The sequence below is a fragment of the Sipha flava genome, unplaced genomic scaffold (genome assembly GCF_003268045.1).
Source record: "Sipha flava isolate LNK unplaced genomic scaffold, YSA_version1 80_pilon_pilon, whole genome shotgun sequence".
In the NCBI taxonomy this organism is placed as follows: domain Eukaryota; kingdom Metazoa; phylum Arthropoda; class Insecta; order Hemiptera; family Aphididae; genus Sipha; species Sipha flava.
In genome coordinates this window covers 163,960-189,575 of record NW_020273622.1, presented here as the reverse complement: position 1 = coordinate 189,575, position 25,616 = coordinate 163,960, and the positions used below count along the sequence as shown (strand labels likewise).

The following is a 25,616-nucleotide window of genomic DNA, read 5'->3' as shown; positions in this document are numbered from 1 at the left end:
GCTCAACCCGTGTCCGCCCCGTACCCAGTGCCCGTGTCACGAACCGTCGGCGTCCCGGTACCGCACCCGGTCCCGTACCCAGTTGAACGCCCGTACCCGGTCCGCGTAGCCGCCCCGTACCCAGTACCGGTCGAAAGGCCAGTCCCGTACGCGGTCGACAGACCTGTGCCGCAACCGATTGCCTCCCCGTACCCAGTCCCGGTCGTCCAAAACGTCCCGGTGCCGGTATCCCGTCCGGTCGCTGTTCCGGTCGTCAGACGCGTGCCAGTGCCAGTCGCCACCCCGGTGGTCGTCCAAGCACCGCAGCCCATCGCTATCGCTGCTCCGGCGTTCTCAGCAGCCTACGCCGCACCAGCACCCGCATACGGAGCAGGATACGGCCTGGGAATCTCATCCATCGCTTCTGGCTACGGATCTCCGTCCTTGGCGTCTTCTTACTCCAGCCCATCGCTGTCCTCGTACGAGTCATACGGCCCATCAGTAGCCTCTTCGTTGTACAGCGGTCCATCTTCGTACGGATCTTCTTACGGATCCGGTCTGTCCTCGTACGGATCATCTTACGGATCCGGCCTGTCCTCGTACGGATCATCTTCTTACGGATCCGGTCTGTCATCATCGTACGGACACGACGGCCACTCGAAATACGCAAGCGGTGGATGGACTCCGATCGCGAAGCGTAGCTCCAACTAATTAAAAAATTAGACAACGGTCTCCCGACATCACTCAACTCTCAAGTCATACATTTCTTGTTGGGTCGCCTTATTACTTTTCTCTATACTTGATTTTTATTATTATTTTTTTATTATTTTTTACATATGCTTAGATTGTAATTTTTTTTTATACCTGAACGCGTGTTAATTGTACTCAACACCATGAATAAAAATATGTTTCGTTGTTAAACAATACCAAGTGTTCGCTGTCCGTCAATTATTTGTCAGTCCTTGCAGACGAGCGCGTTCATGCTCAAACGACGGTAATCGAAACGGCCTAACATTCTCGTCGGTTAATTAATGCAGGTGGGCCAGAAAACCGTACGTGGAACAATTTAAGGGCTACGGCATCGCAACGCATAACATTTGGCGTAACATCCAGCAGTATGTGTGTGTGTGTGTGTGTGTGTGATCGCGCACGTCTACGTACCATTGGCCTTGGCGCGAAAGCCAATTGAAACAATAGCCGCCGGTCGACCACACCACGGGGCATCGTCCGTCGGCGTTTACGTATCGAAAACGTTTTGTAATTTTCGTTATTGTTCCCAATAACCGGTGAACCACTTACGAATTGTGTACACTGTACATGCGTTTTTCTGGAGTGTTTCGCGGCCAAATCGTTGTCGTATGCCGTTAGCCGTTATTACACTTTGTCAACGGTCTGTGCAATTTATGCGGTTACAGTATACCAACGGCGAATCGAATCTGTTGCGTACAACGTCGTGATACCTCCAAGTCGTGACTTTTACGATCACGAAATCGCCAAGAGTAAAAAAAAAAAAAAAGGAAAACATAATAATTGGTTAATAAATAACAGTCCTGCGAAAACATGGAGCACTAGCAGGGATTTCTAATCGGCGCAATTGACTTTTCAGCATTACGCATGAACGCTGTTGAAGTCCAACTAACTTCACTGTCCGGTCATTGAAATTAGAAAAAAAATAACTGTTGATTTGTTATCAATCTTTACGGTAGCGATACGTTCAATACGATTTTATGTTTTTATTTGAACTTTATTTCTAACAATGTAGGATATGTCGATGTAATATTGAAATTGGAATTAATCAAAATAATATTTACGTATGCGAATTCATATCAATATAAATATTAGTTTACCATACATTATTTTACATATGTTCCACAGCTCAAATTATATATATATTTATTTATTATGTATTTTTTTAGTTTTTTTTTTTATCTAGTACTCCCCCATGAGTGTGTCCAATCAACAATTTTTCCGCTTAAAAGTAGTTTAAAAAAACGTATTCATTTTAAAGATAGCGTACGATTATCATTATACGAACGTGTTAGTTTCAAATAACATAATGATTTAGGAACTTTAAAATAGTAAAGTAATATGCTCGTACAGTACAGTATAGTTTGTTATTTTTATTTTGCAGACATTTTTAATAGCAGCTAGACATTATTTCAAGCAATTTTCAATAGTAATGTAATCATTACAGGTACTATTGTAAATGAAAACAAAAATTAACGTGATCAAAATCATGTGTCATAATGGAATTCCTGAGCAGCTGAACCTGTTTTATACATTTACCGCGTTACCGTAAATAAATAATAAAAGAAAACAAAACTGTCGGAAGTGAATATTTCGTACGTACCTGTACACAACACATTCGTCTAGTAGTCCTAATAAGAAAAAATTATATCCGTAGAAAAACTACAAAAGTGGAGAAAGTTTAACGACAAGTTATACAATAAGTATAAGTAAGTTCGTTGTTACATTGGTATTTTCATTATTTGAAAAAACACGAAAGAAAAAATAATGAACTCATAAGAAATGTTAAGCTTGATAACATTTCAAGGTGTTTTTTTTTTTATTTTAATAATTATTAGTAGAGATTATGTATATTACAACTACAGTTTTATTATACTTTGGTTATTTAGTTTGTATATTAATTAATGAAAATTAATTTTAAAACGTTTGATCTTTATCAAATAAAAACTTGAAGATACATGTAATTATTAAAATAATTGTTGGATCGAAATTAAATCACTGAAAAATCCATGTAGTCTGATTTTCTCTTTGCTTTAGGTTAGCTAGTTACTTTTACTAATTAACTATGAAAAAAAAATTTGACATTGAATAATTGGGTTGAGGTTTTTTTTATAAAAAACTGAAAAATTAACACTAAAAGAAAATTAGTATTTTATTCGCTTAGAGTTTTATCAAAAAGTTTAAACGTTCAGGTCTAGAAAGTGACAATGAACAATAACATTCGAAAAAGAAAACAATAGTTTATAAAATATAATTGCTAGTGGTACGAAAAATTAAGTAGAAGTGACTTTCAATGACATTATGAGTATTATTTTTGTACAGACCCTATTTATTTTATGCAAATTGTATAGATTTTTTTGTAATTTCTTAATAATAAAAATTAACAAAATAAAATATAATAATCATGCGATCATTGGTTGTGGCAAAATAAATTAATTTGTTATAATTTACACTTTATTCAGAAAATATATTTATTATTTCAGAGTTAAGATTATCATTTTTATTTAAAATAAAATTTCTTATTTTTATACCAAAACTGTAATTTTAGGTTTTAATTGGAATATACTCTACGAGTAATGAAAATCATATTTTATATATCTTTCCGATAAAATAAAATTTTAGTGGTTATTTTTTTATATGATTTAAAAACATATTATATTAATATATTTGAAAATTATCTCTAATACTCATTCTGTGAGTATCTAAAATATGCAAATATATATTAAGGTACACTGAACTGAAAGCGAAATAAATTTTCGAATGTTCTTGAATTAATCTTTTGTTTTCAATTCTTACGTTATAATACAATACCAGCTTGCACCAGAGTCAACGAAGCGAAACTGCAAGACAAACATCCATCACCTAGTTTCTGTATACTGTCCACATATTTAATTGAATGTAGTTTTGTCTATATTTACTTAAAACATAAGTGGATATAAAACTGAAAAAGAAAACAATGATAGTTTTAAATTTTGATTTATTAGTAAATTGTATTCAAATTATATTATTATTATTATTATTATTATTATTATTATTATTATTAAATAGTCAAGCGTTGAACTCGGATTAATATTATATTACATAATTATATTTTCTATTTTAAATTAACTTAAAACTGTACTCGCATAAACTACAATACAACCCAGTATATCATGAACTGAAATCAACAAGTTAAATTTCTAATTATCATAATATAGATATTATATTTCAGGGGTTCGATTAAATTTAATTGAATTATATTTTAGTGTAAGAAAAATATAAGTGACTTAATACATTAATCGAAAATATTTCAGCAATACCTATTAATTAAAATTATTATTAATTTTTTAAAGTTAAATAATTAATTATGCTATTTATAAAAATATATACGTTAAAAAAATAATGATATTTTGTAATTTTAGATTATGAGTGAACGAGAAATATTTTGGTTTTAATAACCATGTGTATTTCTGTGTATGTTTGTATGTCTATATACACGATTTTGAACAGAATGAGAGTTCTGAACATCATAAAAAGAAAAGGAAAAGAAAGGAAACTAGTTCTTTTAGTTGATACTTTTGAAAAATCATTTTTTAAATTTCTCAATAGTTTCTGAATATTTAAAGAAAACTAACAAAAATAATGATAATACGCCAAAATTTATGGCATACCAGTTTTCGACAAAATTAAATTTTTGTCTTCTTCGTAACTCGTAAAATAAAAATTATAGAAACTTGAAATTTTCACTGAATGCCTGTCTTGGCGTTTTTTATGGATAGTATGTTTTCAAACAAATTTATTTTAGCTATTTATAAAAATTGAAATCTATATGTTTTCTTGGCTTTGTTCCGAAAATGTCGATAAAATAATTTTAGTTTGAAAAAAGTTTTGAAAATATCATACAAATTTTCTCATACCTCTATATATTACTGATGGTAGAAAAAAATTGAATTAATATTAATAGGAAAAATGACGAGCGTTTAAATATTACATTTTAACAAAACGATAAAAATCACGAAAATCTATTACATTTTTGCAATCGAAAATTTATAAAATAACCAATTTTTAAAAGGTTTGAAATTTAGATGTAAGATTTTTTTATATGATTATTTTTGTAGCCAAAAAAATAATGAAAAGCCCCAAAAAAGATTTATAAGCGTTACAAATTAACATTTTTACGAATTCATATTTCAACGAATTTCCATTAAACGACATTAGTCATATATTAGTTAATTAGTTATTTAATTAAATACATTTTAAAATTTAAAATTATTTTAATGAAGTTTTATTTTTAGAGACTTGACATTTTCGATTTTTCCAAATTCTCTTTTTTGTGTGAAAGTTAGACATAAAGTCCAACCCACTTTACAAACATCACAAATATAAACTGGATTCATCCACCATTTTCACTCAGAATAGTTTTTTGAGATCAATGATATCATTGGTTTAAAGTATAAAATACCAATAGGTACATTAATACCATTCACTCATCCTTGTATATCATCCTACCATACTGTTTCATCCAATTTAAAAATCCAGCCATTTTTTTTTTTTAATTTTATAATTTTATAAAGATGATAATATGTTAAATGAAAAAAAAATTAACAATAAAAAATTGGAATAGGTCTATAAGCATTTGGCTTATTTGACAGAGTTTAAAAATCCTAACAATGAAAGAGCTTTGATGGTTTTTGATGATTAATAGCACGTTTTATTCAATAATCGTTTTGATAGATCTCAAAAATCGATCATAAACCATAAAAACTAAAAAGTATCTAATGTATATTATTTGCTACTTTGATGTTTATTTATTTATATAGATCAAAGGAATTTTAATTGTAAATTTTACCAGAAAGTGTATTATTTAAAAAGAAAAAAAATCCGTGTTTGAACTTATGATCAGTCGAAATGTGATATTAAATTCAATACAGGAGCTTAGTTCAAAACTGGAATTCAATCTACGTCCTCGCAACAATATGCTTATCGGGACGCATAATACGTTTCAACGAGCATTGTTCATTATGCGACATTACACAACGTGGGTATACATTGCGTAATCGGTAGATCATCAGTAACGAATCGGGTGGGATACATCTATGGGATGATGTACCCTTGGAGACATTCATTAACTAGACGGTATGATGTTCATACTGAAACATGATTCATTCTGTCGTCCAAATGATCCGATCGGAACAAAAAAAGACCTCGATGACATAACCGCGACGGGAAATCGAATTTTACACGGTTTCTTAAAGCTTTATTCCGTAGCCGTTTATAATGGCTATGCTTTTACAAAATTGCCGTAGTCGTCCAGGATACTTCATCGGGAATGGTTACTACCTGTACATCATGAAATTACAAGTAAGTGCAAACTGTTAATTTTTCTAATTATTCTTATTGTATTTGTACTTTTGGTATCAGTAAGAAAAACAAATATCAGGATATCTAAATTTAAATTTTATTGTTAAAATATATGTATTTCTTTCTGACTCTAATCAAAACACACGAAACAATACGTATGCGACTTGATTGTCTGCGATGCATAACAGTTTAGAGATCGAAACCAAAAGTTTTGTGTAAAATCATCGTGATTTTTTTTTTGCAGTCGTCGATGTGTATTGATCTTTAAATTAACACTTCCGAATAAGATATTTACGTTTCAGATTTCTCGGTAAAATTATCTACATTTATCATATAAATCCACGATGTATAGCTGGCACAACGTTTTTTAATTTTAATAATACACGAACAGATCCGGGTGTGTTTAAAAGCACAAACACTGAATGATACGCAGGAGCACGAAGCGGTTGAGTGTTAAAATATTTTCATTTGTAACGAATTAACACGAACCATACTGAGCAAACGTATGATTTGCGAGAAGAACATAACCAATCAAATCTGTGCGAAAAAAATAAAAACAACGACGACGGTCGTATATTGCGTTCTGTTTTCTGGCGCTATTGTTCACATGATTTGTTTCCCGACGCCAAGGCGAGACGTCAAACATTGTTATTCGTATTTTTGTCCGAGTTTCCACACAGACCGCGGTGATTCCCTGTAGGCACTCGATTTTGCGACGGTCGCACGGAACTGTTACACCCTCCGACGCCGATAATGTTCAACGACGAATGGGCGCGCGCGGACGAGTATTTTTACAAAACAGTTTCGGTCGGTACAACGATAATAGTAATAATGATAATAATGATTGTAATAGCGTTTAGAACGCTGTCGGCCGTCGTTCGTAACGCGGCGCAGACGAAGCCGTTCGAACACGATTGATTATCACTCAAGTGATCCGGATCGACGGTTGACCTTCGTACGTTCGCGTTGCGCCCGTTCTTCCGCGTGGCTTCAATACCGTTTTCGGCGTTACGTGAGCTGTCACGACCCATTCGTTTTGGACGAACCGTTTCTCTACGGGCCGGGCGGCGGACACGCGGGCGACGTGACCCTTAAGAAATTACCGGGCGGCGAGATGTATTGACGACGGTGACATTGAACCGGGGCGCCGAGACCAAAACCCGAACAGCAATTGCTGCCGAACGACCCACGAATTCGAAACAGTTACGTTCGATAATTCGAAACCGAACGCTGCAGGTGTTGTTGCGTGCTTATCGATCTCTTCCGATCTTTAATGATTTAATTTGATTCTTCGGTGCCCGATTCGCTTTCGATTGGTATGGCTACCCGATCGGCAGTGGAGTGATGCCCAAGGGCGTAGCCAAGGGGGGGAGGGGAAATTCCCCTGTAACAAATACATCCGTTTTTAACAACATTTTAATTCAATTTGTACGCGACCCAATATTTAAACTGCTTATAACTTATCAAATTTTTATATTTTCAATACATTTTTTTTAAAATTATATAAAATTATATTCTTAGTATGATGATTTCCTATTTAACGATACAGGTATTTTTTTTTTTTTGTATTTACCTCCTAATTTATAATTAAACATTATAAAATAAGATTTTACGTGCATAAACATTAAAAAATACACTTAATACATAATAATAAACATGTTTTGATAATTGGTTGCCTTCTGATGAAATTTCTAACAACGGCCTTGGCGATGACTACATTTTTATACTTTTCGTGTACTATGATTGCGTTTTCCAGCCTGTGGGCTACGGTGACTCAACATTGGGTCACAAAATATTTTTGACGGGTCGCTGTCAAAACTTATCAAAATATAATTATATATATATATTAGAATTCAGTTTTGTGATTCGTATTCACATTTTCTTATCGTCATAAAATTATAAGACATTACGTTCAGCTTCATTCGATCTAGGCGTCAAGTGGTCGAGTTAAAATAAAATAAAAAACACTTGATTCATATCGGAAAAAACAAAAATTGTGTTACATGGTAAATCTAATAAAAAAAAAATCATCGTAAATAAAACAAAAACTTTATGAAAAACACTATAAATATCGAAAATCTTCGTGTACAATCATAAGAGAGATGTATTGTTTCGGATAAAACAAGCGGAGGCACATAATCCCTTTGTATCTCCTCCGCACTTGGACCGCTGCCTTTATGGGACCTGCCGACCGGTTGCGATTTCTCGACGGGCGCGACGACAGATCCGCTAGCTGTCGCGCTGCTGCATCTTGTTACCAGGATTGAATTACATGCGTGTCAGGGTCGACGCGAGGCGACGGACCGTGAACAATGAACGCGTTCCATCATCCGTTGCTAACCGTACCAAACGCTTTGTTGCTTGGCGTGCACCTGCAAGTGACCATTCGAGTATTTCAGCAACGCGTTAAGTCCACCATCCACCCCTTCCACGGCCCTGACGCAGACCCATGCCCATGGAGGTACATCCCAGTACAACTATGTACCAGATAAAAATCAATACAATTTACCCTTGCAGAAAACATCTCGTCGTAATATGTTTTCATTTGTCGAATTAAGTGTTTAATTTTAAACTTTTAAACTTTTAAATTTTACCATATTTTAAACTTCTAAAAATTGGTCCTTCAGTAACTTTGGGTTGACCATCCCTACTTTACGGTATATAATATGCTAATGAAAATAATTGCGTGCGTTCTATTTTTGCGAGCGAGACGCGTTAAATATGATGTTAACACTTTGTCGCAAAGTCATAACTTATGTATATTCACACGTGCATTTTGTTCGCAGGCGTTGTGTTTATGTGTGTTTACGTTTGCCAGCGTATCCTGCCACAACGTTAACGATCACGTTAAGAATCATGGAAACTATACCACGTCCACTGCAGTCGCCACGGCCGTTGACCACAAAGAGTCAAATACAAGAAAACGAGGTATTGGCCATTACAACCCCATGGGATGGGGAGGTTCCGGGGTTGGCGCGTACGGAGTGCCCACTCTACCGGTGAACGGGCAGGGAGTAGGCACGTACGGAGTTCCCACGTTGCCGGTGCAGGGCCAAGTATATGGATTCCATGGATACGGGGTACAGACCGAGCGGCCCGTTCCATACCCGGTGCCGTACCCGGTGACTTATGATCGGCCCGTACCGATACCAGTGTCTTATGACCGACCGGTACCGTACCCGGTGAACGTCGACCGACCGGTGCCGTACCCGGTGAACGTGGATCGACCGGTGCCATACCCGGTGCAGGTGGAGAAACCGGTGCCGTACCCAGTGAACGTGGACCGGCCGGTGCCGTACCCGGTGCAGGTGGAAAAACCGTATCCATACCCGGTGAACGTGGATCGCCCCGTGCCCTATCCGGTGCACGTACCCTACAAGGTGGCGGTACCAGTAGACCGGCCGTATCCGGTACAAGTGGCCGTGCCGAAACCGTATCCGGTAGACAGACCCGTGCCTTATCCGGTACACGTTCCCGTTAAGGTGCCGGTGGTGCAGCAAGTGCCGGTCGAAGTAGCCAAACCGTACCCGTACCCGGTGGTGGTGCAACAGCCACCGGTGGTGCAACAGCAACCGGTGCTGTGGCAGAAGGCGGCGCCGTACCCGGTGTACGTGGACCGGCCGGTGGTGCAACAACAACCGGTGCTGTGGCAGAAGGCGGCGCCGTACCCGGTGTACGTTGACCGGCCGGCGGTGCAACAGCAACCGGTGCTGTGGCAGAAGGCGAACATGAACAAGAATTACATCGGCACGCCGGTGTACAACGGTGGCTACCAGACCGGTAACCAATACAGCCCTTACCCGCCCGGGTACAGCGTCGGCGTCAACCACGCGTTGATCGGCCTGGGCGTGGGCGGTAAAGGCGTCGGTACCGGGGTCGGTGCGGGCGGCACGGGCATCAGTTCCGTGGCCGGCAACCTTTTGAACACCGTGTTCAACGTGATGCAGGGCGTGATGTCTCCGGGCGGTGCGGTGACCGGTTACGCGGCAGGGCACGGAAACTATCTGGGACCCAAGATCACGGGATTCACGGCCAACATCAACAAATGAGTTTGCCGCCTCTCTCTCTCGCAGACGTGCACTGAGCATATACAAAACCACGAATACACCGACAGTTAATATTATATCGATACTTATTATTTTTATTTCTCAGTTATTTACCGATCGTGTTTTGTGTATCATTTGATGTTGACGAAATAAACCGTAAGGAAAAAAAAAAACTACGAAAATATTCTTGCAGATGAACAATTATTAACGCACGATATTCCTATTTTCCAAGCGAGCAATTGAAACCACACGCGCCTATGCATACCTGTACTTGAACGTCCTTAACCGCTCGTTCGATGCGTTTCAGCGCGGTCCAAAGAGTGTTGTACAGGGTGTCTACTACCGACGAACATGCGTCTACTAGTGTACCGCGATGCCGACCGCGTGCGCGACGACGATCGGATTTTTCGGTAAGGACTCTTGAACAATAAACCCTGGTAACGGTTGCTCTCGAAACGTCGACATTTTTTTTACGTTTCCGTTTATACTTGAAAATTATAAAAACGTGTCGCGCGAGTGCAGAACCTTAATCCGGTTACCATCAGGACGAAAATACCGGTACAAGTAAAACGGACACCCTGTAAGACGCGCGTTACAATACATCGGTACGAATGTCGTTCGTCAATCGATTCCGTAGGCCGTACCGCTCGTTACGTTTTGATAACTGCTGTATCACGGCGTCTTCGGAAATCACTCTCGAACCCGCCGAGGCCTACGGAACACGCGCGCCCATCACGATTTTACTTTTGTGCGCTTCGCGTTTCCAAACCGAATCGATGCATTCCTCGGCGTCGCGGCTAAGACGTCACGACCTAATCCGGCCTACGCGCTCGTCCGTCCGCGTACGTCGGAGGTGTGCACGTGTCAGCTGGTGCTCACGAGTTATCCGTAATGTTTGTTCTCGAAGCGATCGAATAATTCCCATTTGGCCGGCGATGTACGTACATGTATAATAGGTACGAGTATACACGCGCAGATGTGTGTACGCGCGTCCAACGCCGTCTCCGATTGACGCGCGCGCGCGGTGCGTGGTTAACGATGACGTTGCGATGTGCATTATTTTTTGAACGCGTCACGAATAACATATCGTTCCAACGTTAGCGGATCGGGCGAAAACCAACAGCGGAAAATCGCGTGGCGTACAGCGTTTTATTTTCACGAGGCGTCGACGTCGGGGTGTTTCGATTTCGACACATCGCCGCGCACGTGTAATAATGAAATCGCGCGCGCCCGAACGGCGTTGACGTAGCGGAGGAAAAGGAACGGAATAAACAAACCGATTAGGCGCATCTAATAACGTTCCGACGGTTTCTTCACGCTCTTGTCGGCGGCCCCCGCCGACGTCTATCGTTGTCGAAATAAAAAATACGAAAACGATGATGCACGGTGATCACCTTCGAATGCGTTCGTTCCGAATTCAATCGCAATGCACGCATGTGTCCGAGTGTTGCTCAACGGCAACGACGACCTAGTACACGTCATTAGTTACTTTTCACGTGCGGCACACACGACCGACAATCGCAACGCTTTTTCCCATCGCGCGCTGTGGGAAGTCGGTCCGCGGCGTTCGCACGAACGAGCGCGCGTCGATTTAGCAACGCCCGCGCGGTATTCGGTCGGAACATTCAATCGGGTTTCCGCGCGACCGCGATCCGCGAGCTGTTGCGCCGTGGACAATGAAGGTTAAAAAACGAACCGTTAGGTCTCCAACGGCCAAAAACAGCCGTTGTACCGGCGGACGCGCACGTCGCGTGCGATCGATCGATCGATCGATCCGGAGAACGTGCGGGGTAAGGTCGCAGAATATTTGCGCCATCGACCCGTTCCGTTCGGCTTTTACCGGGGCTTTTCGCCCATGGCAAAACCAGTAGACTCGGTTAGACAATAATCGGTTTTACCGAACGGCGTTCGACGAGTCCGCGAGGACGACAAAACCGATCCCCCGTTCCCTTGGTTGTAACCGCACAGCCGCGTGACTAGGGCACTTGTCTTGAGCACCCGAAGCTGGGGGGCGCAAAAGTATTAAATGATCAACTTATTTTAAGAAATGTTATTTCTTGTTTTGCTAGAAACCTAATTACAATTTTTCCGAATCGTATTATTCATATTAAAAGCTGTAAGTGTGACAATCTAGCAACCTAGTGGGCGCAACGCTTCAGTTCTGCCTCAGGATAAAAAAATGGCTCTACGTCTTAAAACCATTAAGTTTTCCTCCGGCTGGCGAAATCATTACAGTTTCTATACTGTTAACACCAATCGTTGTACTGCTTCTCTCGGCACAAGTGCACAAGTAAATGCACAAGTATTGTCGGTAAAAAAAATCGACCGGACTCTGAGCGACGCGTCGCTGCGAGTCTACGTCGTTTTAGATTGTCGCGCGCGATTATTTGCGAGCACGGGTTTGCCAACACCGTAGAAAAAAACGAAACGTTTTGTGGTTTCGATTATCTGCAGCTGCATTACAGATATATACCCGTAAATCCAAATAGTCCTATATCCTGTAAGATGTGTAACCTAATTGCTGACTGCAGAAAGGGGACGAGTTCAAGTTTTCTAGGTTTTCGCGAATGATGAAAAACTAAATAACATATAAAAGAACATCATCGTAAAAGGTAAATGTACTAAATTTTGAATCAATCATCTGTGAAAAATGAAATATAACTATTCGTAATAAACACCGAACCAACGGTTTTCTGCGCAGTTAACGAGAATTTGGGAACTCTATAATTTGTCAATGGAAAATCAGATTTGATTCCTTTTCGCAATAAACTCTATATTTACGATTTATTAACGAAAATCAAAAGTAATTAAATTGGATTTATCCTTTTTCTACAGATAGCGATTCTTATAGTTCGCGATACGATGTACGATAATAATTCCTCGCGTGTAAGTCGTGGTCGTTCTCTCGGCGTGAGGCCGAGTTGTAGTCGAGATAGTCACGACAATATCATTGCGGTTCATGAGTTTGTCGTACGACGCCGATATCGGGCCATAAAAGGTTTGTTAGGCGCGTTTATATACTGCGGCGACGTCGGTGGAGACGACTGTTTTGAAAGGACACGATGATATAAAAATACAATCATCCGAGAAATATCGGTTTTCCGGCTGAATGGTTTTATAAACGACGTAGGTACACTATCAAAAGGGTAATATCAAAATAATATTTTACCAGATAAACACACTTGTATACGTGTGACGGATGCGATTCGGAATCGATCATGAAAAAATAACATTGTAATGCGAGGAAGAATTATAACACTCGTATTTCTTTTAACGGTAAGCGGATTTATGAAAACTACATTATTTTAAAAATTCCGATTCCAAACCTTTTTTCAGTAAAACCGTTTTCGAGTATATACAACAGGAACCACCTTAAATTTAGATTGCAATTGATACAACACCGTTACGGAGACGAGAGACCGTCGACTGACCCACGGGACGATGGGCGATGGGAGCGCGACGCGCGTGCACGACGGTGCGACTTCGGCCGCGGACATCTGACGCAATTCGCGCCGGGGGGAACGAACCGTGAAGAAACGCGTAACGACGCGGGGCCGCGGCCACGCGCTGGAGCACCGGGTGCACGGGTCAACCGGGCTGCTCGGTGAACGGCGGCCCCGCGCTCGCTAGTGTTGGGAAACACGTCCCTTGGACGCGCCGCACGGTCCACCACTACTCCGGCGTTGGAGGTGCACGCGTGCAAGTTTACATTGTCCTCCGAGCATCTAACCCGACCCCTCCCCCCGTCCGGGTTATCGTGCCCGCGCCCACAGTTTCCGCCGAGGCCTTGGGGCGGCTGTCCGGAGCGCCTATAAAATGGATATTGTTCTGCCGATCTGGATCACACACACTAGTCCAACTTCACCGAGACGGACGTACAACATCGCATCTGCACAACTTCAGTTCGCTGACACGACGAGTCCCGCAAACATGCAGGTTTGGGTGAGTAGCACATCCAGATTCTTATTATTCTTCTTCTTCTAGTCGCATAACCGATCGCAAGTTGTTTGTAGTTTTTTCACGAGTACGCATTTCGAGAGTTAGAAAAAATTATTTAACGGTTTACAATGTATTGGTAGGTTGTAACGGTTTTCAGCTAACAATCAGGCTTTGAGCAAAAGTAAAATGCTATGTTTACTCAAAGTCCACGCGAACATGTTTGAAATTTAACCGTGTTCGTGTCTCGATATACTATTACTAAAAAGTTATTTCGTGTCCGCGATATTCTAAATGTATCCGTCCGAGATCCTGAAATGTTAGGTTTATTTTTAAATAATAATACACTATATGTGCATAACGTTGATATATCTTTATATTAACCTCTCTCAGATACACTCACTCAATATCTTTATATTCTATGGATGCATCAAAAAAAAAAAAAAATCTAACTTATATTAGTTAATTTTTTATGAAGTATTTTTCAAAACAATATTCACGCAATTTTGCATTACGTAAATTCGATTATTTGTCGAACAGTAATAAGTGTCTATTTGAAAGAAAATAATATTGTCAAATGGTCATTTAAATTGTTTCTAAAATTGCTTACATCGCTCAACTATTCTGAAAAATATGAACTCCAAGTATCATGTTTTTTTTTATTAGATCTCATGTTTTTTTATCATACGAAGATTATCTTCTAACGAATAAATCGTTCACTAATTTCCTATGTTGCATGCTTAGTATTTTTCACATTTTTTATTTATCAGTTTTAAATTTAATTTACGATTTCAAATATTATATTTGTAGTATGCGTTTTAAACGATTTTGAACGCAGTACTAGCATGTACGCGCCTATTTGCTGTTTACGATTTAGCGATTGTATTTGACTCAATGTTTCGTGGGGGTTAAGGGGTATATAAAATGTATGAACTGAATTTATATAGCGTATACATGGAATATCTGAGCCGGTGGGGTAATTATTTTTATCCGAGGGATATTCGCCCTCTTCCGATTGCCCTTTTGTAATAAATCATCGATCTCTACGGTTTCACGATCGGTTAATATCATCAGCTCCACCGTTCGCAGATCTCATTGTTGGTTGTCGCGTGCGTAAGCCTGGCCATGGTCAGTGCTGAAGCCGAGAAGACAGGCGCGGAGAAGCCGGTAGAGAAGAAGCAGGGCAAACGAGGCCTCTGGGGTCTGGGATACGGGTACGGTGGCCACAGCGAATGGGACGGTCTGTCCAACTACGGTTTGCTGGGATCCGACCACAGCTACGGGCACGTCAGCTCGTCGGTGCACGTCACCAAGGAGGTGCCGGTCATAGTGGAGAAACCGATCATCGTCCCTGTTGAGAAACACGTGCCATACCCAGTGGCTGTGGAGAAGCACGTGCCGTACCCCGTGCACGTCGAGAAACACGTGCCGGTGCACATCGACCGACCGGTGCCCTATCCGGTCAAAGTGCCGGTGAAAATCCCCTACGCGCAACCGGTCCCTTATCCGGTGTACGTCCAGAAGCACGTGCCGGTCTACGTCAAGGAGCACCACGGCCACGGTTACGGTAGCTTCGACTTCGGTCACGACCACGGATTCGGCTACAGTAGCAGCTACGCCATCCATCATTAATCCCAACGATTTTTGACGGTATATATTTATACACACATACGTATATATAAACTCGTGCAACATTGTATACGGTATACCAAACCGTTTGTAATTACACTTTTATACCGCTTTTCGTATGTACAGGTACACATTACATAAATATTTTAAATATTCTGTTTGGCCCGAAAAAGTTGTATTGTTAAATAAAAATGTTGGCCAAAAAAAAAAAAAATAAAACCAATACTGTTTTTTGTACTTTTTATTTTCAATATTATTTCTTTTAAATCATCACACTTATTCTTATTTTTGCCGATTAAAACGACGAATTTTACGCAGGTAAGTTTTCTATAATTATTTTAACTCATAAGACACAACAGTTTTTAATTTTTTAGATTTAATGAAAATGACAATACATAGAATATTTTCTAAAACGTCATTTTCGTATCACATATGTAAATATATATTTTGAAGTTTATTAATATATAATATTTATACAAATAAAACACAGTCATTAAGAAGTTACAAATAATTGTGCAATATACGAACATGAAATGCGTCCGTTGCGTACCTATTGTATGTGATTTCAGAAATAAAATTGCGAAATCAATGTAGTAATATAGTCCAAGGAATTTTTTTTTAACATTTTTTATACAGTATACAAAATAAATTTGTAATTTTCTTGAATTTTATTTTTTGGTACATGTATGTTGGTGTACCTACATAGATTTTTAAAAGCAGTATAATGTTTAACATGAAAAAACTGTTTTTCACACGCAAAATGACAGTAGGCAACAATACATTATTTATAAACAAGACTCGGAACTTTAGGCATTTGCATGTTTGTCTAGAAAGTGCATATTGAAATTCTGATTCGATAAATATTCGATTCATAGTTTGTATATTTCAGATATAAAAATGTTTGTTGCATAATTTTGCATATTTTGTTATTTTTTGTATTAATTCGCATATTTTGGGTTTTAGAACATTTATATGCATATTTCATGGATTTAACAAAATTTTTTCAAAAAAAATGTATAGTTTAATAGTAAAATATTAGATATATGACAATCAAAATTCTAAATATTATATCGTTATAAATAAATTCATCAACGACTATTGTTTGTATTGTTTCAGCTCCCAATGCACTTAATTATAATAATAAATTATAATCTTTATAGTACTGAGAACTCGTAATAGTGACCACCACCGGACAATATTTATTTTTTTACAAATTTACCACTGTATTAATGTTTTGTAACACGACATAAACAAATTGTATAACCATAGGTAATTCGTGAACAAATATGTTTAACCATTAGGTTATTAGCTTATACACAATATTATTTTTGTTCGTTATAATACTACATACATGTGCATGCGAGCGACTTCATTGTACGGTGTACACTAGTCAGTAGCCAGTCTAATATTTTTAAGCAATTATTTTCCAATTTTTCACTGCATATTATACCGCATATTTTGATGTTTTTTAACGCATAACGTTCCGAGTCTTGTTTATAAATGTATCTTATACACCATTAGAAAATTAATAAATACATTATTACAGTAACACCAAGCGGCAACACGATCACGCGCACATATATTATATTGAACATGGTATTATAAAAAAAAAGAATAAAAAAAAAAACAGATAATGATCATTTGTAATTTATTTATGATGATAATAGATAATTTTAAAAACAGTATAATGTTTAATCTAAAAAAAATGGTTTTGCACGCAAAAATACAGTAGGTGACAATACATTATTTATTAATGTATCATTATATATCATTAGAAAATTAATAAATATATTATTTCAGTAACACCAATCATCAGTACGTTCATCAGCACTTATATTATGTTGAACATGATATTATTTAACAACAACAGTACTTCGAACTTGACCTGTGCAACCTTGTCAGTGGTTATATCATATAATAAATAATAACATGTCGTATACGCACTCACACGATGTATTCAGTTTCGAAGGCACTCACATTGGTTTACACACTTTTTTTTTCAATATTTTTTGAAAATTATAAATACATACTTATTTAAAACTCGTTTAGTTGTACACAATAGCCTTTTTCGCAATTTAGTTTATGCTCTAATTCATGCTTGCATTTGATGTTTGTTCAAAATATAATGAATTTTATTTGTGAGAATGTCATAAGATGTTTTATATCTCCTTGAAACCAAAATGAATCAATACAGATAATTTGTAGCTTTATCAACCCATATTTATCATTCTAAACTACATAAAATACAAAAACTACATTTTACATATATGTATTCGCTTTTTATAGTAATAAAAGAGTCATTATTTTTATTTATTTTGTAGATACTCATCAAAATTACATAATTTATCGAAATACAAAACCAAAGGAATATCTACTTTTCTGTGTAATACATTACTTAAATCAATTAAATGATGAATAAAGTGATCATACGTTTTTTTTTTTTTAAATTATGTATACCAGTTAGTATGATAAGTTGTATATTCGTGAAATTTAAATATGAAAGTATTGCAACTATAAGCTTATCACATGAATGAGGTATGACTCATCCATTTTGGTCCAAACAACTTTTAAACGTTGAATTCTAAATAAAATAATTTAAATATATATATACATGATATTTCATTGTATCAAATGTTATTAATAATACCTCTGTGGCTTTATCTACAATTCATGCGGTGGTGTAATTAGATATTTTTTAAGCAGACCTCACATTACATAATATACGTTTTCTGTTTTTAGAAAAAAACTTTAGAACAATAGGTGCGAGTTAAAAAAAATACTTAAAGAAAATATCAGTAAAATGTGTTGTACAATCTTGTACTTATTTTTTAATTATTAAGTTCAACGGTTAATTACTTAAGGCCGACCGATTTAAACAACTTTATTAAGAGATAATTTTTAAATAATCTAACTTTACAGTTATTAAAAAGTTTACATCTAATGTATATGGTGTTTATGCTGCATATTATTGTTTATACAAATTGTGCTGTTACAGGTTGACTACCAATCTCACGTAAAATTATAACTATCTATTTTTACTAAAAACTCAATCAGTTATCGGAGAGGGGTTGCTGAAGCTTATATAGTATACTACTGTATGTATACAAAATATATTAGTACACTGGATATAAATTAAACTATTGTACAGATAATACATATTTGATAAAATGTAGTAATAATTTGATAAATTACAAATATTAAACACTCATCCAAAAGTTTATTCATTTTATTGTTATAATTAATTTGAATATTTGACGTTTATAACTTTATTTTTTCTACTGTAAACGTTATTTATTTTTTATTATATTTTAATGAAAATTTGAGTGATAAATTAATACAACTATTTCAGCAACTGTGAAATCTGGATTCAAATTTTATAAACACTTTTAATTTCTGTTGGCATGGATCAATACGATTTCTAACATACATGGACTTAAAATATTTGCTTATTTTAAACGTCATGAAACTAATATGAAATTTATAAAAATAATTGAAACCATCGTGTCTACAAAGTGAATTTAGATATTACTAAAAAATAAAAAGTAAAAATGCAATATAAAACTAAATATCAGGACGCTGAAATATATAAAGATATGATAATGAAACGATTAAAAGTTTTCACAATTTTAAAAAATAAAACCAATATTCTGTTAACAATTAAAACAAGATAAGTAAAGTAAAATATTTTCGTGGCTTAGGCAATTTCATATTATTTGTTAAATATATAATGTAATTCCCAATTACACAATTGACGTGAAAATCACATTGATCCTTAAGATGGCTGCTGTGTTTTTTAAGGATCAATGAAATTTACGCATACATATATATTTAAATAAATTATTGATCAACAAAAACAATATAATGAATTATAATAGAAAGGAAACTATACACGAGGAAGAATACTTACAAGGTATGTGGAATTATAAATTCCATCATATAAATTTAATTTAAAAAATATTATTATTTTATCTAATTTATTATTATTTAATAATTATAATCACGGTGATATTTTAGGCATTTATACCCAATGTATGATCAGTACTAGATACCGTATGCCTACCGTATAGCTGTGCGTGTGAACGAGTTTTATATTTTAGGGATTTTCGTCACAGGTAACTAAAATGTGTGTTTGCAATTGAGTTGTTTTTATGTGCAAACGAGTTGTAATATCATACTACTTAAGAAAATTAAAATTATTATATTTTATTTATTTCAGAAATTGAATTTGGCGTGTGTCGTGTACGCTAATCAAATCGTACAAATACGTACATAAACACACAACTAAAATTAATATAATGCATGTTTCCAAAGTAGTCGAGTCACACGACCATCACGGTAGACCTCTCTTTCCATGTTCTCATTCCTTTTTATAATACCTACAATACTCTCAACATGTATATATAAGTACACATATATTATACTAAAAATTGCTTACACATGTGTTGATTGAATATTCTTACACAATTATTGTTATTTAGTATTAACCTAGTTTTTATTAGAGGTGATTATGTACATTGTAGGCACAATATTATTTCATAATAGTTAATACTAAATAATAGTTCTTATGTATAAATATCCTATTGCTCAATACTACACAAGGTATTTCCAATACTCAATTTTGTTTATCAACGCAAAATAATAAAACTTGATAATTTCTTCAGGTTTATTATTATATAGGGTTGCCAACTTTCAAATTGTTTAATGTAGGACAATTATTTTCATATCTAATTTATACTATGTTTCAGCAGTGTACCCAGAATTTCGGTAGACGAAGGGGGAGGTGCAAAGTAAAAAATAAAAAATCCACTACTATAGTTATTAATACGTTATATGGTGGTTGACATGGCTCATTCCCCCCATGGCTACGGCAATGCATAGTTTAGTATGCAATACTGCAACTAACAGTATATAATATTATAATGATAACTAAGAAAAAGATCTAATACATTTTATTCATATCACTTTTATTAAATTAGCTTTTTAATTATAGCCCTTGGATATTTACCACCTTAATTAAATAATAAATTAGTAAAATTAAAAGAATAATAATCATTAAATATAAATAGGTATTTTTGTAAAATGTAAGATTGTCCTACAAATAGTTTCTAATATTGTTGAACGTAGGACAAATTAAACAAATGTAAGACAATCCTGCCCAATAAAGGATGGTTTTGCTCAATGTAGGATGGTTGGCAACCCTATTATTATGCTGTCGTATTCGGGTTCGAAATAAAACGAGTTTTTAATATCCTTAATATGAGCATTAAATTTATAATGTCGGTTGATTAAATTTTACAATTTCGACATTTTCAGTCACTAATTTATAATCATTCTTCACGAAAAACCTAATTAAAAATAATTAAATTAACTTTTTTTAATTTATATTTTAAAAGTGTTTTTAATATATTCTAAAATAGGCCATAACTCATTTTTTATTTATATATGTAAATAATAATCTATAATGAACGAAAATAATAGTATATTTTTGAAATATAGAACCAACCAATTATAAATAGTTATTTTTCTGTATTACATTACATTGTCAAGCTAGATTAACTTACTGAATATTTCACATTGAACTAAATTATTACTAAAATATTCTAATAACTAACTTAGTCTGTTAATTGAAACGTAAAACGAAACTGGACAATGAATTTTTCTAGATGATAAATCTTCCCTAAAATGTAATATATTACTAATCTCTCTTCAAAATATAATATATTTACTATTAAAACACATTAACCATACAAATGTTACGGTCCAAGTGGAGAAATGATTACTATTAATATTGACCGGGGGTTGTATACAATTCATAATCGTTTAAATCATGTGAATAATTATTGGCTAGGTACACAATGACCAGTACTAACAGTGCCAAGTATAAAAAATTATAATATTCTTAATAACAATAAAATTATGTTTTATAAAAATATTTATTTATTTTTACATGTGTTACCATTATGGCATTTTACTGATATTAAAACAATGATATAAACAAATTGAAGTGAATATTAAAGTATACGTTTAAATACTTATTTATTTTGATGTCTATTTCCATTAAATAATTTTTCTCGATTATCTTCGAGGCTCTATCTAAATCTTCTTCCGTTTTTAATTTTGATATAACATGTATTAGGAATATACAGTTGTTTTATCAGATTTTGGGCTTAGATACGAACATAGCCTCGTAAGGCGAACATTTAATGCCACGATGAAAAGATCGATTTTTCATCAATTGTACTAATTTCAGGCCTTCGCTCCATTTTTTGGTTTTATTATTTTGCAGCCATGTCCCTAACATAAGCTTGACTTCTTGGCTATCATGTTCTACTGAACCTTGACTTTGGGAATGACGAGGTTTTTTAAGTATCATTTTCAAATCTTTCCACGTGTTCCATAGTTCTTCTATCACCTCATTTGCGAATTTCCCGCCGTTGTCACTTTGTAATATTGTTGGAGCACCGAAAATAGTAAAGATGTCCAGTAACGCGCACGCGACTTCCCCATGAGCACGCTGATGAGTCAAAGGACGTAAGTTTACAAATTTTGTTAAATGGTCTTGGTAGACTAAAATAAATTTATAATTACCATCGGGCTGTGTCTGCATGTCGATCACGCCTATTTCACAACAACGTGAATTCTTCTCTTCTGGCGCACTATGTTTGACCTCTAAGCGATTTTTACTTGTACTGCTCTTTTTCTGACAAAATTCGCACGAACCCAAGTACAACATAATCGTCTCTCTTGTTATATTTTTATATTTGCTATTTAACACGTGTTCCATTCTACTACGGCCCCCATGCCCGATTGACAAATGGGCTTCGTGTAGAATATGGAATAGCTCTTCGTTTTTCACGTAAAATCTAATCCGATCGCCTCCGTTCGTCGGCACGACAAGTCTTTCCACATCACGCACTTTAAGAATATCGTACTTCTTGATCAGCTTGTAATCGTTCGGGGTTTTCGTCTTTTTCGATTCTTTTAGTTCTTTTAAATGTACCAGAAGATCGTCGTATTTACGTTCACTCAGATACGTACTGTTGTGTTTCTTGAATTTTAAAATATCGTTCAAAGAGTCGACGAATTTATTTTCCATTTCTACAATAACGCGCGCGCGCGCACACGCACACGCACACGCACACTAAATCGAACACACCGACGTATAAAACGGTACTAACGTGCACTGCACGGTTTACAACAGTTTTCGGACCAAATGTACGTATTGTAAATCATAAATTATACACAATGACCGCGTCAGTTCAAGTGCTGTACACAATGACCAGGCGTTATACAACAATGACTGGTCTACGCGGGAAATAAATATTTATCGTGCACGTCGCCCGAATATTCCGTGCGTTGTGCACCTCGTTCGCGTTACGGGCAAAGTAGGAAGTCGGCCATAGTGCACCGTCCCCGATCATTGTACACGATGCCCTAACCTAACCCGGGTTCCCTGCTTTGCTTGTAACATTTACAACGACCAAATTCTCCGCTTTGACCGTAACGTATACGTTTTATGATTGAAACATGTTAGCGACGAACAGTAATGGATTGCACGTAATTACACGCATGCGATGGCCATAATTATGTACAAGCTTATCAATAATCGTTCCGTGCTACCATCATTGTTTCATACGTTTTGTTGATTTTTATATTTTATTCGTGTTTGTATGGATTGTTTTATTTTTTATTTTTTAATCGTTTGCATACGTGTAACCACCGAGATATTATTTTAATTTAAATTATAATAATTACTACGTTTTTTTTTTTTTAATTTTATTTTAGTTTTTTACTCTTTTAAAACTCCTGATCTGAAAAAATGTCACGACGTAAATATATATATATATATATATATATTCGAGAACAGTTATTAATAATTTATCAGAATCTACAAAGTTTACCGTATCCGATTTAACGCGATTTCAGCTAAAAACAATACAATTGGAAACGGATTATAAGCGCCTGTGCGTCTTCGGCGAGACCGTCGGATTCGTAAACAATTAAAAATAAAAAACTGAAGAGGAATAACGGACGATGGTCAAAGCCAACGAGCGCGCGGACGGTTACGGTGTTTGAAAACGAAACGGACGCGTTTGAGACGTTGGAGCCGTTTTATAGAACGACCGTACGTCGAATAATCGATACGGATGAAACAAGAAGTTGCACAACAAACAATCGTTATGAAACGTAACGTTGAAAAAAAAAAAAAAAAATGAAAAAAAGAAGAAAAACTAGCGTACGACTTGAATTATTAATTTATCGCGGAATCCTTGATGTAGCAGTTGCATCATAACGGGGAAACAAGTTCGCCGACATCCGGCCTCGTACGACGGGTAGCGGCACGAGTACTGCGACGGATCGCACAGCAGCAGACCGGAATGCTACGCGTAAAAGAGTATTGTTGTTATGCATCGGTAAAAAAAAAAAAACTTTGCGCGGCAGACGGTCAGTAATATCACTCGGTCCGGTCCGCGCAACACCCGTACATAAACGCAGCGGGACACTCGTTTGCGTAGTTTTTTTTTTTTTTAGTTTTTTTCCACAGCCGCACAGTCGCGTACCCGTGTCTTCGACGATATCGTCACGGCAACGACCCGGACGAAAAAAACAGCGAATGATTTTACGGGTTGCGCCCCGGGCACTGAAAACGAAAAACTACTAGAAACGCGTACAATAATGTGACACGAATAGGTTTTAGACGCCCGATGATTGGTATCGAACGAAGAGGACTGGTTTCCACCGGATTCGTTCGTTCTCGTTACAACGTTTACGTCGCCGGCGAAAATACAAAAAATCCGACGAGTTATAATTATATCGTACTGGTTTCGAATGTAAGAGTCATTCGGAATGTGTTTGTCGTTCCCCCCCCCCCGCCCTCTCCGATACGTTTGAAAGCGATGACAAATCTCAGCATCAATGGCGTACTTAGAACATCGATTGCCCGTGATAATCCTGCGGGCCCATGGTCTTACAGAGATTGGTCCCCCGCTGATATGGGTGTTAAATAATTAAAAACATATTTAACGTGCAATCATGGAAATTTTCACTTTTACTATTATTACACATTATATGAATCTCATTTTTTCGGTATAATACGAGGCAATTACAACATTTAAAATATTTAATTTACATTCAAAGAAAGGTTCTGTCAGATATATCAGGGCTCGGCAACCTTTTGAACCACGCCGGTCATATTTTTTTCCAAATGTTTATCAAGAGCCACATTAAAAGAAATTTTTTACATATGATATGTACTTATATTGCTATTATATTTCATTGTTTTGCATAGAAATATGAGTGTAAAAAATACGAATGTTACTGCTTTTAAGAAAAAATTTAATTTTTCGACACATTAAACATAATGGCTTACCTTTGTTTTCGACGAAAAAGTATAAATCAACCCGAGAATTATTAAAAAAACGATGTTCAACACAAATTTTTCTTTTTTTAGTCGCCATAATGTTTGGATTTACTTGTAAAATGAAACTATTACAAACACAAACAGTCACATGTAAGGGCGTAATCACGGTGTAATACCAATTGCAACAAACGCAAAATAACTATGACCATAGAATAAATATATAAGATACATATGTATTAAATACATTTAAAATTTTAATTTTTAAATATATATATATATATATAAGTATATTTAATTTATCCTATGACTGAGTAGTGCGGCCATCATTATCTTCGACTTCGATTAGATAATAATAACAATTTTATTTATAAAAAAAAAAAGATTGAATAGTATTGAAAATCGTATGAAAAATTTATTGAACAAAAATAAAACAAAAAAATTAACTACCTTTGTGCGGGCCATAAAAAATTGCTTCACGGGCCACATGCGGCCCACGGGCCGCGGGTTGTCGACTCCTGAGTTATAGGAAAAAAAGCGAAAATATAGTTATGATCTATTGAGTTGTAAAAATGAAACAT

General features: G+C 36.2%; 4 protein-coding genes across 5 annotated transcripts in view; 3 read left to right on the top strand and 1 right to left on the bottom strand.

Moving 5' to 3' along the window:
- LOC112693112 (tetra-peptide repeat homeobox protein 1-like) overlaps positions 1-903 on the top strand; it is a 1,854-nt gene extending 951 nt beyond the window's left edge. Inside the window, exon 3 of the mRNA XM_025568037.1 lies at positions 1-903. Within this exon, the coding sequence (XP_025423822.1) occupies positions 1-690 (690 nt within the window). The 3' untranslated portion in view covers positions 691-903.
- A 5,005-nt stretch (positions 904-5,908) lies between these two features.
- Positions 5,909-11,441, top strand: LOC112693104 (tetra-peptide repeat homeobox protein 1-like). Of its 2 annotated transcripts, none has more exons than XM_025568021.1 (2): positions 5,909-6,066; positions 8,853-11,441. In XM_025568021.1, the coding sequence occupies exons 1-2, from the start codon at positions 5,983-5,985 to the stop codon at positions 10,113-10,115; spliced, it is 1,347 nt and encodes a 448-aa protein (XP_025423806.1). In that variant the 5' UTR covers positions 5,909-5,982; the 3' UTR covers positions 10,116-11,441. The 2 variants fall into 2 exon arrangements, with proteins under 2 accessions (XP_025423806.1, XP_025423807.1); XM_025568022.1 differs by lacking the exon at positions 5,909-6,066 and adding an exon at positions 8,103-8,527.
- Positions 11,442-13,913: 2,472 nt separating this feature from the next.
- On the top strand, positions 13,914-15,885 carry LOC112693106. The gene is made up of 2 exons (XM_025568025.1): positions 13,914-14,054; positions 15,138-15,885. The coding sequence occupies exons 1-2, from the start codon at positions 13,929-13,931 to the stop codon at positions 15,678-15,680; spliced, it is 669 nt and encodes a 222-aa protein (XP_025423810.1). The 5' UTR covers positions 13,914-13,928; the 3' UTR covers positions 15,681-15,885.
- Positions 15,886-21,378: 5,493 nt separating this feature from the next.
- On the bottom strand, positions 21,379-23,331 carry LOC112693105 (KRAB-A domain-containing protein 2-like). The gene has a single exon (XM_025568024.1). The coding sequence runs from the start codon at positions 22,771-22,773 to the stop codon at positions 21,832-21,834; it is 942 nt and encodes a 313-aa protein (XP_025423809.1). The 5' UTR covers positions 22,774-23,331; the 3' UTR covers positions 21,379-21,831.
- Positions 23,332-25,616: the final 2,285 nt, after the last annotated feature.

What these genes read in the sequence shown, in the direction of transcription:
- LOC112693104 (XM_025568021.1), top strand. Translation starts at nt 5,983, where the DNA reads ATGGCTATGCTTTTACAAAATTGCCGTAGTCGTCCAGGATACTTCATC. An exon ending in TGTACATCATGAAATTACAA is followed by an intron (nt 6,067 to 8,852) that starts GTAAGTGCAAAC and finishes TTTTGTTCGCAG; the next exon opens with GCGTTGTGTTTATGTGTGTT.
- LOC112693106 (XM_025568025.1), top strand. Translation starts at nt 13,929, where the DNA reads ATGGATATTGTTCTGCCGATCTGGATCACACACACTAGTCCAACTTCA. An exon ending in CCGCAAACATGCAGGTTTGG is followed by an intron (nt 14,055 to 15,137) that starts GTGAGTAGCACA and finishes CACCGTTCGCAG; the next exon opens with ATCTCATTGTTGGTTGTCGC.
- LOC112693105 (XM_025568024.1), bottom strand. Translation starts at nt 22,773, where the DNA reads ATGGAAAATAAATTCGTCGACTCTTTGAACGATATTTTAAAATTCAAG.